Raw genomic sequence first — 14949 nt, 5'->3', positions numbered from 1 at the left:
CAGCTGAGCCAGTTAGTCCTTCTCCCTCAAAGGTTGGCACCTTCATTCTCTTGGGATCACTTGATGGCTAGCCCCTGCTTAGGCACCCAAGGCAAAGGTGCTCCATGTTAATTGGCTCTAGTTTATTCATTCTTTTTTTTTTTTTGGTGAGGCAATTGGTGTTAAGTGACTTGCCCAGGGTTACACAGCTAGTAAGTGTCAAGTGTCTGAGGCTGGATTTGCACTTAGGTCCTCCTGAATCCAGGGCCGGTGCTTTATCCACTGCACCACCTAGCTGCCCCTAGTTTATTCATTCTAAAGCTTCATTCAGATGTACCCAGCTTTAAGTAAATCAGTCTGAAAAATCTAGATTTACAAAGCAGATAAATCTGGGGGAAATGATTTGCTTTACAAAGAGTTTTTTCATTTCTTTTATTCATTTTTATTTCAGCCATTTTTCAGATAGCAGACTTCCTTGTGCATTTAAACTATGTATTCTTTTGGAATAAAGCTCGATTATACTTCTTATTCTCAAATGAGCTGAAAACTGTCTTCAAACTGTCTTTGCAACATCTCTTCATTTGAGAAATGTCTGAATTAAATTGGTTTAAACTGTTGTAATGAGCTTGAGCAGCTAGCTACATAGGCAGTGTGGTGCTTACTGGTAAAGTGGAGGATGTGTGTATGTTTTCTGTGCCTTTAATGGACACTTTCCCCTCTCTCTCTTGTGTATTTTTAACACCTAAAATCTCCCAAGATACCTAACTTTAATAGTTTTTATGGAGGAAACACTGCTTTCAGCAGTGATCAGCCTACTAGGTACTCTTGTTGGGTCAGCTACTGTTAGTTGTAGTCAGATGACTGCTTTATGATTAAGATAAAGTATAATGCCTGCCTCCTGGAGAGCGAATCTTAATGGTTAATGGTTTTTCTTCCCCATAGAAAGTTGTTTAGTTTCTTTTAGAAGGACTGGCTCCCTTCCTGACTAAACAGGGTAGCTCTTCACACCCTAGGCTTTGGATTTTAACTGATGCTATCTTTTTCAGGCACTGAATTTGTGGTAGTTGAAGATATGTCCTGCTTTGATACCAATGCTATAATATTAAAAGGAACCACAGTGCTCACCTACAAACCCAGATTTGTGGATCGCCCTTTTTCTGGAAGCCTGTTTGGTATTGAGGTGAGGAGGTTGGATGTGTCCTGACTGATGCATGCCCAGCTTAGTACAGGAGCATCTGAAGGAGAGTGTGTCCATTTAAAACAGCTGGATTCAGTTCAACTCAGTAAACATTCATTAAAGGCCTACTATGTTCCTGGCACTAAGTGCTAGGGATACAAATAAGAGAAAAGGAAGACAGTCCTTGGCCTCACAGAGCTTACCATGTAATAGGCTAAGACCACACGCTCGCAGACACACACACACACACACACACACACACACACACACACACACACACACACACACACACACGGAAATTGAAAAATAGGTGTGGGGGAGGACCAGGGAGTACCTGGCATGGAGGCATGATGTTCCCTGAAGTCAAAATCAAGCAGAGCTGCTGATGGAAAATGGAGATTTACCTGGAAAGTTCTGCAATTTCAGAGTGTTTTCTAAAGGAAGGCTTTGGGGAGAGTTTATTGCTCCACCCTCCAGCCTTGCAGCCAGGGGGGAGAGGCACCAGAGGGAGGAGAGAAGGAGCTGAGGATCAAAAGCTCCCAGTCAGTGGTGAGGAGATTTCAGGGGGTCAGCTTATCCTGGAGGAGCAGGGCAGCTGATAGAAAATGAGGAGTTACATGAAAGGCCCAGTGCTCATATGCTGCCCCATCATCAGGATGGAGGGGGTCCAAGCCAACAGCTTAGTGATATCTGCATTTTAGAAGAGGAGCTTGTAGGATGATACCCAAAAGAAAGACTTTCAAAAAGTGACATTTTAGGCTTGGAGGGAACAGGCAAATAGAAGAGACATTCATTGTATCATTCCTGGGTCACTGATCTTCCTTTGGATTTCATTCCTCATACTGTCAGAGGATTTGGTTAGAGCTAGGTGGCATAGTAGATAGAGTGCTGGGACCTATAGTCAGGAAGACCCGAGTTCAAATATGGCCAGAGACTCTTATTAGCTGTGTGATCCTGAGCAATCATTTCACCTCTGATTGCTTTAGCTTCCACATCAGTAAAATGGAGCTAATAGTTGTACCTACCTCACAGGGTTTTTGTGAAGATCACAAGCACAGTGCTTGGCACATGGTACTATATAAGCGTTAGCTATGATTATTCTTGTTATTGTTATTATTTTTCTTATCATCAACCCCTTGGATCATCTGGTGAAGTCTATAGACCCTTTCTCAGAACAACATTTTTAAATACATAAAATAAAAAATATAGGATTGCAAAGGAAACTAATTCTAGGTAAATAAAGATATACCTTTTTCCCCTTCAAATTCATGAACCCCAGGTTAAAACTCCTGACTTAGAGTTTAGCCAGTGGCTAAGCTCCCTTGTTTCCCTTCCTTTCTAGGCTCTTCTTTCCTGCGGTGTTGCTTAGCAGTATCTCAGTAATAATTGCTGACATTTATGTAACACCGTAAGATTTGCAAAGTATTTTTCATACATTATCTCATTTGAACCTTCTAACAGCCTTGTGAGCTAGTCACTGTAGATACTAACTTCATTTTTCATATGAAGAAAATGAGGTGCAGAAATACTAATTAATTTGGCCATGATTGTGTTACTACTAAGTGTCTGGGATGGGATTTGAACCTAGGTCTCTCTTGACCCCAAGTCCACTGCTCTTTCTACAACACTAACAGAGGAAATAAGAAAAAATCTATTTCCACTGTCAGCAGTATGTGGTGGTGTGTTTTGCTGGTTCTTTTGGAGGGGGGGCGGGGCATTGCGTTGCTGCCAGATAGAGAGGAACAAAAATCTTCGGGGAGGTTTTATTTTTTGTTCTCATCCTTCCCTCTCTTCTTGGGCACCCCCTCCCCAAGTTCCATTCCTAGTTTGAGAGTGGGAACTGAGGATTTGCATACTGGTGTGGTCTTAATGTGAGTTGATAATGAAATTGCATAAATTCATCTGCTTTCCAAGCCACCACAATGCCAGCTTTGAATGAGGTATCTTGGTGATTGATGAATGAACTGTCAGGTACAATTGGGCTTTGTGTAGCAGCAGCTTTTGGAGGAAAAAAAAGAAAAAGGGAAGCTTCCTTGTCCCAAAGCCTTACTTAGGAACACTGCATGGTAGAATATTTGAGATTCCTTTCAACCCTGGAAGCCCCTTTCAGCTTGATTCTTCGGATAGCACACTTGGATCTGAATTCTAAGATCCCCTTGGCCCGTCACTCAGGAAGAATTTACAAAGAGAATGTAATGAGCTGGTTTTGAATCTAACAAAGCCTCTTGCGAACACATTTCAGCAGTGCTGGAGAATGCTAAAAGGAGAGCAAAGGGGAGACTGAAGTTAGTGAGCTCTCTTTTTCCCCTTCTCTCATCCATCAGCAAGATAAAGATGTTGGTTTAGTTTTACAGCAGGGAGAGACTCTAGGGAATTGCCAACCCCCAACCTGTCACCAGAGGCTGCTCTCTTGTAATCTCAGACAATAATGCTTGCCACCCTACATTTTCATTCCTAGGTGTTTTCCTGCCGCCTGGGGAATGAGCAGGACACAGCTCTCTCCATTGTTGATCCAGTACAAATTCAAGTTGAGCTGGTGGGAAATTCTTCTTATCAAAACAGCTCTGGGTTGATGGATGCCTTCAACAGTGAAGATTTTCCTCCTATCCTGGAGGTAATGCTGGAAAAGATGGCGGATGCTGAATACCCTCTGTGTTGTCAAGTCCAGTTCACTGTTGTTCACTGAACACCTTCTGAATATGTCCAGGCCTCTGCCAGATGCTGCGGGTTGTCCAAAAGAAGGCTAGGATGTGGGGCTCTGATGTAGTAAACACTAAGTAATGGCGACTGAATTCAAGCCTTTGCAGTCTTGTCGGGGACATCCAATGTAGGATCTTGAACAACTTAAGGAACGGTACCAGGCAATAGAAAAACAAGTGTCCTGTTATGTGGAACACTAAGAGTTTAAGGAAGAGAGAAATCACTGTGGGCTAGATAAGAGTATTGGGTTTCATGAAAGAGTTGGGACTTGAGGTGGGCTTGTATTTGCCTAGGCAGGAAGGAGGAGGAGAAGGCTTTCCCCTCAGAAGAGCATTCTGTTCAGAGTCGTGAAGGCAGGAATGGCATTGTAGATGTGGAGACTGATAAAGAGGCCAGCCCGTGGGAGCAGATTGCTCGTTTGGGGAATAATGAGGGAAAGTGGAGCGGATTAATTAAAAGTCTTGAATGTCAGATCTGATAGGCAGCAAGGAACCACTCATAAGTGTTTTGTCTCCCTAGACTTTAAAAAATAATTGTCTACATAGTATTTGGGTGCATACCACAACGAATGAGGAGGGAGGGAACAGGAGGAGTTCATTTGTTTGAGCCATGGGCTTTGGGAAAAGAGAAAGGAGACTTGTATTACTAGATAAATTCATCAGTTTCTTAGTCTGAAAGGATCTCAGAGGGGAACAGTAAACCACATCTAAGCTTCTTAGTAGTTGTCACTGAGTCATTGTTAAAACATTCTGGTTTTGATAGTCACATTGCCATCACAAATTTAATCTGTACCGAGTCTCAGGAGAAAATAGATGTTAGTGTATTAGGGGTCTGAGGCTTGTTTCATTTGTACCATGTTGGAGTTTGCTTTATAGGGGGTTGTTTTACTAAAAGTCACTTTCAAGATCCTGAGTAAAATGAGCTTACTTAATGCTGCCAGGTGAGAAGGTTTGCCCAGGAAGATGAGGAAGCTCTCTTCCTTCATGCTGTTCAATTTCCTGATTCTTTTTTTCAAAAATATTCTTTCTTAGGTAGAGGTAAAGTTCAGCCTCATCGTTGTCTGAACATTAAGTTAGTGGAATTTTGCTGTTGTCCCCCTTTTTGGAGAAACACATTAGTATTTTCCAGTTGATGTGGTTGTGTCTAACATCAGCATCTGCCCAGGCTCTTGAAGGCCAAGCTAGGCCAGTGGATAATAGATTTTGGTAATTCTAACCCAAATGATAAGGCCCGAATGTGGCCAGAGCAGCACCCCTCTGTGGTAGGTGAAGATTCTCCAACCACCAAGATTTAGTGGGATTATGATCTGTGTTGGGAGAGGGAGAACCCACACTGATGAAAGCATGGGTTCTGGTTGTATTGAGGGATAGTTGTGTGACCCTTGAACTTCAGATCTGGGGCTTCCAACTTCAGAATCAAGGCCTAGTTCTATGATCTTTGCACCCTGCCACCCGTGGAATGAAAAACATCATCTGTTATTTTGGGCATATTAATTTTTGGTGTTGGAGAAAGATTTCATAAAAGCAGTTGTACCTGTGAGAGAGGAGGAAATAAAACAATGTATCCTTTTGGAAAACTAACCGTGTTTTCTTTTGCTAGATTCATTTACAAAGCCTCGACATCAGACTCTCCTACAATGATGTTCAGCTATTTCTGGCCATTGCAAAGTCCATCCCAGAGCAAGCTAGTGTTGCAGTGCCAGACTCAGTGGTATTGGAGGCTTCCTCTGCCAGCAGTCACCTCCCAGGGCCCTTGAGGAGCAGTGAGACCTCAACGATCCCTGAAACCAGGGACAGCCCCAGGCACGCTCTTGATCCTCTCCTTGGTATGCATTCAACCCCATCCACTCTGTCTCTTTGTAACCTTTTGTATTCCTTTTGTACAAGTATAGGGAACTTTCATTTGAAATTTTATAATCTGTTCCTTTTATTTTTATAAATGTCTCCAGGCTTTAAGATCAGGTCCTATATTTTCTTCCAAAGAATGTGTGTGTGTGTGTGTGTGTGTGTGTGTGAGATATAGTGTATATGTGTATATAATGTATATCAATCAAGAATGAGAAATTCAGAATTCCTCACTGAGATAATCTCATTTCTGTTAACAAATGAAAAGAAACCCCTCAATCTGAGGGTTAATATGTTAAATGTGACTTTTTTCCTCTTATCATGTTCTCTTTACATTAAGGAGATTCAAAATTTTGTTATTTACATATATGTGTATACACACATGCACACATATATAAATAGAACAAATATTTAAATCTCCTTATTATGTAAGTTTGCACAACATATACATATATGTAAATATAAATCACAAAATTTAGAATCTCCTGAATATAAAGACATCACAATAAGAAAAGAAAAGGTTATATTTAACATAAACCTTCAGTTTGAGGGGCTTATTTTTATTTGTTAATAGGAATGAGGCATCTCAGTGAGAAATGTCTGCATTTTGCTTTTTTGGGATTGAGTGGTTTTAGAAAAGTTGCATTTATAATATTTCTAATTTTCCAGAGTTACAGCTGGCCCGACTGCAAGAACTGGGGTTTAGTATGGAGGACTGTCGCCGAGCTCTTTTGATGTGTCAAGGTAATTTGAATCAGAATTTTCAATTTCCTTTCTTGTTTGTATAATAGACTTGCTCTGAGAATCCACTGAACTTCATTTGGGACCACGGTGTTGTGAAAATCTGTACCGATTATAAAATGTGCCTGGCACATATCTTGTTTGCTGAGCACCATCCCTGGTCTATTTGTTTCAGTGCTTCCCTTTCTCTGCTTTCTTCCCACCTTCCTTTCTTCAGTTTGGGCAAATTCAGCAAATACTTCTCATTAAATGCTGAGAGAGATACAAAGATAAATAAGTGATTCCTTCTCTCATGGTGTTTCTAATCCTGTAGGGGTGATAAAATATGTACAGAAATAAGCATTCTGCCACATAGACTGGGGGAATAGCAGCAGAAAGGTCCCCTGTCCTCCCAAGTGAGGGGAGTGGGACAAACAGGCTTACCCTCCATCACCTGGTTTCTCTCCTTGTTATAAAGAGAGGTGTCTTATCATAGACTGTTGGAGAGTTTTCCTTAAAGTCCTAGAAATGCTTTTTGATATTCTCTGTAGGTTGTTGGGGCTGCTCTGAGAATTGTTTGAGTTGATTGTTTTTGGTTTTGTTTTTGTTTTGAAGGACAACTGAAAAAGGCAGCCACTTGGTTGTTTAAAAATGCTGAGCCCCTAAAGTCTGTCTCATTAGTGTCTCACAGCAAAGATAACCAAGGGACTCTGCCAACGCAATTGCTATCGGGAATAGAGATTAAAGCTGAAAGTGTATGCATCTGTTTTATTGATGATTGCATGGATTGCGACGTTCCCCTTGCTGAGCTCACCTTTTCCCGTGAGTATGGATCAGATTAATCCCAAATGTTCCCAGTGACCTTGGAATCTTTGGCTATTTTTTTATATTGCTCAAGTTTATTTTCCTAGCTAGTAGATTGGGTGAAATTTGAATAACCTATTCAAGATTTTTTTGTGTGTTTTTTTTCCAGGAGGAAATTTAGGTTTTCTTATGCTGTATAGCCTTTCTCTGTACACTGGTAATAGACAGTTTCATTGAATGAAATATCTCTTGCATCAGTAGATCTGCTATGTAAATAATGCCTGATCTCTCAACTTCTCATATGTCTTTAAGATTGTAGTGTTTATTCTGAATTCTTGATGATCTCTTTTTTACATTTAATTTCAACTTTATTTTTTCTCAGTTACATGTAAACAAACCTTTTTAACATTTGTTGTTGAAAATTTTGATTTCCAAATTTTCTCTCTTCTTCTCCTTCAAGAAGGCAAGCAATTTGATATAGATTATTCATGTAGTCACACAAAACATTTCCATATTAGTTATGTTGCAAAAGAAAACTCAGACCAAAAAAAAAAGAAGAAGAAGAAGAAAGTTAAAAAAATATGCTTTAATCTGCATTCAGACTCCATCAGTTCTTTCTCTGGAGGTGGCTAGCATTTTTCTTCATAAGTCCTTTGGAATTATCTTAGAACACTGTCTCGATCAGAATCACCGAGTTATGTTTCATAGTTGATCATCATACAGTATTGCTGTTACTGTGTACAATGATCTCCTGGTTCTTCTCACTTCACTTTGCATCAGTTCAAATAAATCCTCCCAGGATTTTCTGAAACCATCCTGCTTGTCATTTCTTACAGCATAATTGTATTCTATCACAGTCATATACCTTGACTTGTTCACCATTCTCATTTGATGAACATCCCTATAATTTACAATTCTTTGCCATCACAAAAAGAGCTTCTATAAATATTTTTGTACCAATAGATCTTTTTCCCTTTCTTTGTTCTCTTTGGGATATAGATCTAGTATTGGAATTGCTGGGCCAAGGGATGCACAGTTTCATAGCCTTTTGGGCATAGTTCCAAATTGTTCTTCAGAATGGTTGGATCAGTTCACAACTCTACCAATAGTGCATTAGTGTTACTGACCTCTTTCAGAAGACAAGTTCAGAAAGTAATCCCATATGCCAAAATCATTCTTCCAATGTTACCACTTATAAATCTCTCCTCTGAGACCCAATATGTTTTTTAATAAATGAAACTGGTAAAAGGATGGTATACCTTTCAGTCATTTACCTTTAATCCTTTGACCTTTCTTGAAGCACTTTATACATTTAAATCCCTCTTAGGGAATCTCAAAGATGAATAAGACTTAGCTTATGCTACTGATATATTTACATCATAGTAGGAAAGGTGAATTCTGTACCCAATAACTACAGTACAAAATAGGATAGGCTAAATGAATGAGAAGCACTTCTGATTTCTGGTAATCTGTCAATTCATTACATTACTGATCCTGGTTAAATAAAAACAGGGCCAGCTTCTCTCTGTCACATAAAGATTCAGTGATCTCTCAATGTGAGTATAAGCAATAGATTGTGGTGAAAAATTTAAAAGAAATCATTTCTCTAAGGTTATCCAGGGATCCAGTTGTTTTAGGTCATGATGCAAAAATGATTGAGTACAGACTTTGTTTTGAAGCTGAACCTCTGTTGTGTCCTCAGCCTTGAGATATAAGACGTATAATGAGAGTGAGATCTGTGTGTGTGTGTGTGAGTGAATTGAAAAGTGATCCAAGTTCCTTATCTTTGCTTAGGTTTAATGATCCCTGTATGGTTGAATTGTCTTTGCCTTACCTATCCTTGGGCCATGTCTGCTTTTGCTCATAAGAATACATTGAGGGTTTTCTGTGGGGCATACACATGATTAAATTGATTCCTTTGGGAATATAATTTAGTGGGGTTTTTTTGCCATTTATTTGTTGTATTTTTCATCAAAACTTGATTGTTAGAAGTTTTTCTTTAACATAATTACTATTCTGATGTTGCATTAAGGTTGTGGTCACTTTTATTGTAGGTTTGAATTTTCTGCAGCGCGTGAGAACCAACCCTGAGGGTAATGCCCATTTTACCCTCTCAGGAGATTATTATAACCGTGCATTGTCAGGTAAGTGAGAACTCTTGGATTTGGAGAAACACACACACACACAGTAGGATTGGTTGCACCCAGTATAAATTTTGTATTGGATGAAGCCAAAAGGGAAAAAAACAACAAAGAGCTGAAGAAATATATAGGATGAAAATTATCCATCTTTAGAAGTGTATCTGATAGGTTATGACTGAAAAAGACTTGATTTCTTTTTTTTTTTGGTAATTTAACCATTTTTGATTCTAAAGTTTGGCTCATCCTGGAATATGAAACTGTACCAGTTGGTTTTTCTGCCTGTTTTTTTTTTTTCTCCATAGCTTTGAATCTGTTATTGCTATCTGGGTCTTCATTAGTAATTAAATTTTTTTTTTTACTGATATCTTTTGTTTTTACATCTTCTACATTTCCCAGCATATACCTCCTTTGTCTTCCTAGACAGCCACCTCTTATCACAAAGAATTTAAAAAGAGGAAAAAGTTCAACAAAACTAATCAACATATCCAAAAAATTCTGACTATTGTATTCCACACCTATAGTCCCCCACCTTTGCAGTTATTCAGTCAGTCAATAAGTGTTTCCTGTCAACAGGGCATGGTGCCTTCTCATATTTCTTTTTAGCAAAGCTTGACAATAATTTTACAGTATTCAGTTTCCACTGTTTTTGTGTTGCTGTTCTTCTCATTGACACTTGTCATTGTGTATATTTTCTTGATTCTACTTGATTCTTACTATGTTTGACACCAGTTCAAATCACTTATCTCATGCTTCTCTGTATTCTTTACATTCATTATTTTTTATTGCACAGTAATACTCTACTACATCTAAGTACCACAACTTGTTGAGTTGTTCTCCAGTTTATGGGCACTTAATTTGATATAGGGGTCTTGTTTTTGTTATTAGCCTTGTGTAATTTAAGATTCTAAATCTGGGTTCTAATCTGTTCCCCCAATTTTTGGGGAAACTGACTAAAATCACTGATAAAATGAGTTTAGGTTTTTAAGGGTTTGTTGAAAGATAGAAAAACAAAGATTGAGAACAGAATTCCAACAGCCTGGCATTCCTATCTTTCCTCAAATTTCCTGTGAAGTCCTCTGCCACCACCACCACCATCAAGTCAGGAACCAAAAAGAGACATAGCTCTCCATGCAGGCCCTCTTTCCCCCTTCCTGTCCCCTCCCAGCAAATAGGAGGCTCCTCAAGTTGATTGGTTGGTAGCCTTGATAGACAGCACCCATGAGCAAATGTCACTTCCTGATGCCAAGGAAAAGCCACATGGCCTTGCCCTCTGAAGCATTCTCCTCATGGTGGAGCTTTCCTATAGTAAGTCTCCAGTAGGTGGCATCATTCCAATCATTACAGTCCCCCGTTTTGTTTCAGCCTCCTTGATATATATACACACATATATATCTGTGGGATCTTTGGATGAAAGAATGTACATTTTAGTCACTTTCATTACATAATTGCATATTGCTTTCTAGAATGATTAAACCAATTTATAGCCCCACTGTCTGTTTGGTAGTGTGCCTTTATTTCCATATGTCCTCCACCATTGACCTTTTAAAAATTTTTTTTTAATTTAATTTTTTTCACCATTGACCATTTTAATGTCTTATCAGTTTATTGGATGTGAGGTGAAACCTGAATTGTTTCAATGTGCATTTTTTTTTGTTATTAGTAATTTGGAGCATTTTTTATATGGTTGTTAATAATTTGCAATTCTCATTTTAAGAACATTTTCTTCCTATCCTTTGATTATTTCTCTGTTGTGAATGGCTTTTGGTTTTGTTTGTTCTTGCTAGTTGAATAGTAGTTCTTAAAAAACAAATAATTTGCTTTTTTCCCATTAAAAATGACAGAATTTTTAATATAGAAAGCCATTGAGACCATATACATATAATCTGCCTCTGTGCTTGAATACTTAGAGAACATTTGAGTTGATCAGAACTCTTTTTCCTCCCCCCCAACTCACTCACACACACACACACACACACACACACCCCCCAGATTTTGGCACTTGTGAATCCAAAGAAATGTCTCCTAGATGGATGAGGGGCTAGAGTGGTTTGACAGAAGGGGAAAATATTTGATCTAACACAGAAGAGATTTCATTCTGTAGTAGGCAGGTATTTCCAAGGTATTAAACTTTCTTGCTGAAGGTTTTAGAAAGGTCATTTTTTCTAAGCTACCAGATTTCTAAGCTAGAAATCCCTAATGGTAAGGGGTTGATTACATTAGATTGCATTACACCAATTGAGTCTTAAGACTTCCTAAAGGAACTTGTGTTTATAATGATTATTTTGGGTGTTAGAATTAGTTACACTTTCCCTCCATTTGGCTGGATAATACTTAGATTTCTTATCTTGTAGTATATTCAGACCTTGTTGGCATATGCTAATAACTTTTCTGAGAATTATTTCCCTTTTTAGAGCCACATTAACCATCTTAGCCCACTTAAAGTCAGATACTTGAAAAGGGTTGAAGCAGCTCCTTTGGGGATGAATAGAACTAAATTCAAGCATTATTCATATTACTCCCTTCCGTGCAATCTCTATTCAACCAAACTGGATTTTCTCCTGAAATTGCTATTCCATTTCTTGCCCTGTTGCATTTTCATGCATCTTCCCCCATGTCTAGAATCCATTCCCTCTGTATCTATCACTGTCAGAATCCTTATCTTCCTTTTGGACTTGGCTCAGCTGCTACTGCCTTTGTCAAGCCTTTCTTACCACCTCCTCCAAGTTACTAGTTCTCTCTCTATCCTCATATCACTTTATTTTACTTTATCTGCCTATTTGTTGGATTTCTCCAAGAGAAGCTCCTTTGTTTCTTTCTGTACTTGGCACCTAGCATATAGTGCCTTGTAGATAACAAGGGCTTATAAAATGTCTGGTTTGCCCCCATATATGTAAATTGGTCGCTTTTCAACCTTTATTAAAGAATCATTTTTTTTCTGGCAGGATATAAACATTTCCAAATATATTCAGTTTACATACCCAGAGAATAGCTGAGTTATGTCAAACTTTTTTAGTCCAGTAGCTCTTTGACAATAGCTCAATTGCTTTATTTATCTAACTCGAGTCTGGGATGCTTTACTTCATTCAGAGTAGATCACTAATGGTTCTGTGTGGTAGATAAATAGAGTGGACACTCTTGCCATCTGGCAGATGTCCCATGATCAGAGGTAGTACATTGAAATAAATTGGAAGTATAAAGCCATCAACCGTAGCTCAGTAAACCCTTGCTAGACAGTCATTAGGATTCAAGAACAGCTTTCCTCCATCATTTCTTGGGATCTGTTGAACAGATGTCATGTTTCCTATGTTCTTTTAGGCTGGGAGCCGTTTATTGAGCCATGGCCATGCTCTGTATTCTGGCAACAACAGGCAGCCAGCCGCCTCCATCCTCCACGACTGAAATTGGAAGCCAAGGCCAAACCTCGTTTGGATATCAATATCACCTCTGTACTGATAGGTAAGAATCTAGAACATTGACATGGTTTTGTCAATGCCTTTCATCTTCATCTCAAAGACCAGTAAAGTGAATCAAATCTCAGCATTACTTCAGGTCATCCAGAATAAGTTCTCCATTCAAAGGAATTAGCTAATGCTCAGAGTTGGGGTAACCTAGTGTTGCCATTCTTTGTTTTTTGTTTTTTGGGTTTTTTCCCCTCATAACTGACTGACTTAGAGTGGGGCCAGTTTGCTTTTTTTTTTTATTAAATTTTATTCTTTTTAGTCAGCAAAAATCCATCTTCTGTCCCTCTAACCCACCTTCTTTCCATTAAGAGTGAAAGAAAAACCCTTTTTATAAATATACATATTCAAACAAAACACATTTCTTTATTGATGGTGTCTGAAAGAAAATCTGTCTATATCTTTCTCTTTCATTCTGTACTCTCAATCTTTCACCTCACTGTCAAGGGGTGGATAGCATATTTTATCTTTAGTTCTCTGGAATCATAGTTGGTCATTATTCTAAACAGAGTTCCTAAATCTTTCAAAGTTGTTTGTCTTTACAATATTGTCATTGTACACATTGTTCTCCTCGTTCTGTTTACTATACTCTGCATCAGTTCATACAAATCTTCCCATGTTTCTTGAAACCATTCCCTTCATCTTTTTTTTATCACAATAGTATTTTATCATATTTATATACCATAACTTGTTCATCCATTCCCCACTTGATGAGATCTCAGATTTCCATTTATTGCCACTCCAATAGAGCTATAAATATTTTCATACATCCTTGAGTTTATTTTGCTTATGCTTAACCCTTTCCTTAATGTACCCTCCCTCTAATTCACCTTTCTTCTCACTTTTTTCCCTTCCCTATTTTCTTGTTGAGTGTAATGTATTTCTGTACTGAATTCTGTGTTTGTTTATATATGTTTCTTTAAGTAGTTCAGATGATAGTAAAATTCAAGTGTTAGCTATTCTGCCCTTCTTTTTTTGTATAGACTTCTACTTGTGCACCCTAATTATGTGAAATAATTTTCCCTAACCTTCCTTCCCCTCTTCTTATTCCTCTTTCTGTTCTTTTGTTGTTGTTTGTCCTTCATTCTGGAAGAGGACCATGACATTAGGAGGTGATGTCACGACTTACAGTGAATTGGATTTAAGTGAGGGAGGGCTGTGCAAAGTCACCAGCCTTACTCTCCTCCAGAGCCATCTAGGTTTAATAGCAAAATATGTATCAGGACAACTGGAGATGTCCCCAAATGTTTGAAGCAATCAGGGTTAAGTGACTAGCCCAAGGTCACACAGCTAGTAAGTGTGTGTTAAGTGTCTGAGGCCGGATTTGAACTCAGGTACTCCTGACTCCAGGGCTGGTGCTTTATCCACTGCACTGCCTAACTGCCCCTTCTATTCTTTTAAGATCATTAAGACATAACAGAACCGGGGTAGCTAGGTGGCTCAGTGGATAAAGCACCGGCCCTGGAGTCAGGAGTACCTGAGTTCAAATCTGGCCTCAGACACTTAACACACACTTACTGGCTGTGTGACCCTGGGCAAGTCACTTAACCCCAATTGCCTCACTAAAAAAAAAATTTTTTTTAATTAAAAAAAAAAAAAGACATAACAGAACCACTCCTGGGCCTTCTGTCATATGAGACCCCCCTCTATGACCCCTGATGATTATAGGGGGACACATGTTAGAGTATAGGTAGTTTATCCTTTTTTAGTCCTTATGATTATGATTCATGTTTACCTTGTTTATGTTGTTGGAGTTTTTTTGTGTTTTGTAGGGTTGGGGTTTTTTTTGGAAAGTCCTGTATTTGAACTTCAGTTTCTACTGGGCTCTGGTCTTTTCAGTCAGTCAATAATCCACAAAGTGTTGGGGATGCAAAGAAAGGCAAAAGACAGCCCTTGCCCTCAAGGAGCTCTTCTAATAAGAGAGATCACATGTAAACAATTATGTTTAGACAAGCTATATATAGCGTGAATAGGAAGTAATTAACCAGAAAGGCACCAGAATGGAGGGTGTTTGCAAAAGACTTCTTGTGGAAGGTGTTATTTTAACTGAAACTTAAAGGAAGGCAATGAAGCCAGAGGTAGAGGTGAGGAGAGAGAGTGTCAGGGTTAGCCCAAGAAGATGCCCA

The 14949-nt window shown here is 38.8% G+C and overlaps 1 protein-coding gene across 6 annotated transcripts in view; it reads left to right on the top strand.

The window, feature by feature from the left end:
* The window catches only part of VPS13D (vacuolar protein sorting 13 homolog D), a 338497-nt gene that overhangs the window by 90930 nt on the left and 232618 nt on the right, over window positions 1-14949 (top strand). For all 6 annotated transcript variants that reach the window (XM_043991354.1, XM_043991352.1, XM_043991351.1 and 3 more), the window contains 7 exons: window positions 1026-1159; window positions 3615-3770; window positions 5456-5681; window positions 6370-6444; window positions 7036-7242; window positions 9279-9368; window positions 12681-12821. In XM_043991354.1, the coding sequence (XP_043847289.1) occupies window positions 1026-1159; window positions 3615-3770; window positions 5456-5681; window positions 6370-6444; window positions 7036-7242; window positions 9279-9368; window positions 12681-12821 (1029 nt within the window). The remainder of the gene's footprint in view (window positions 1-1025; window positions 1160-3614; window positions 3771-5455; window positions 5682-6369; window positions 6445-7035; window positions 7243-9278; window positions 9369-12680; window positions 12822-14949) is intronic.

The sequence above is a fragment of the Dromiciops gliroides genome, chromosome 3, assembly GCF_019393635.1.
Source record: "Dromiciops gliroides isolate mDroGli1 chromosome 3, mDroGli1.pri, whole genome shotgun sequence".
NCBI lineage: Eukaryota > Metazoa > Chordata > Mammalia > Microbiotheria > Microbiotheriidae > Dromiciops > Dromiciops gliroides.
The sequence above is the reverse complement of the archived record's forward strand: the minus strand, read 5'-3'. Positions and strand labels throughout refer to the sequence as shown.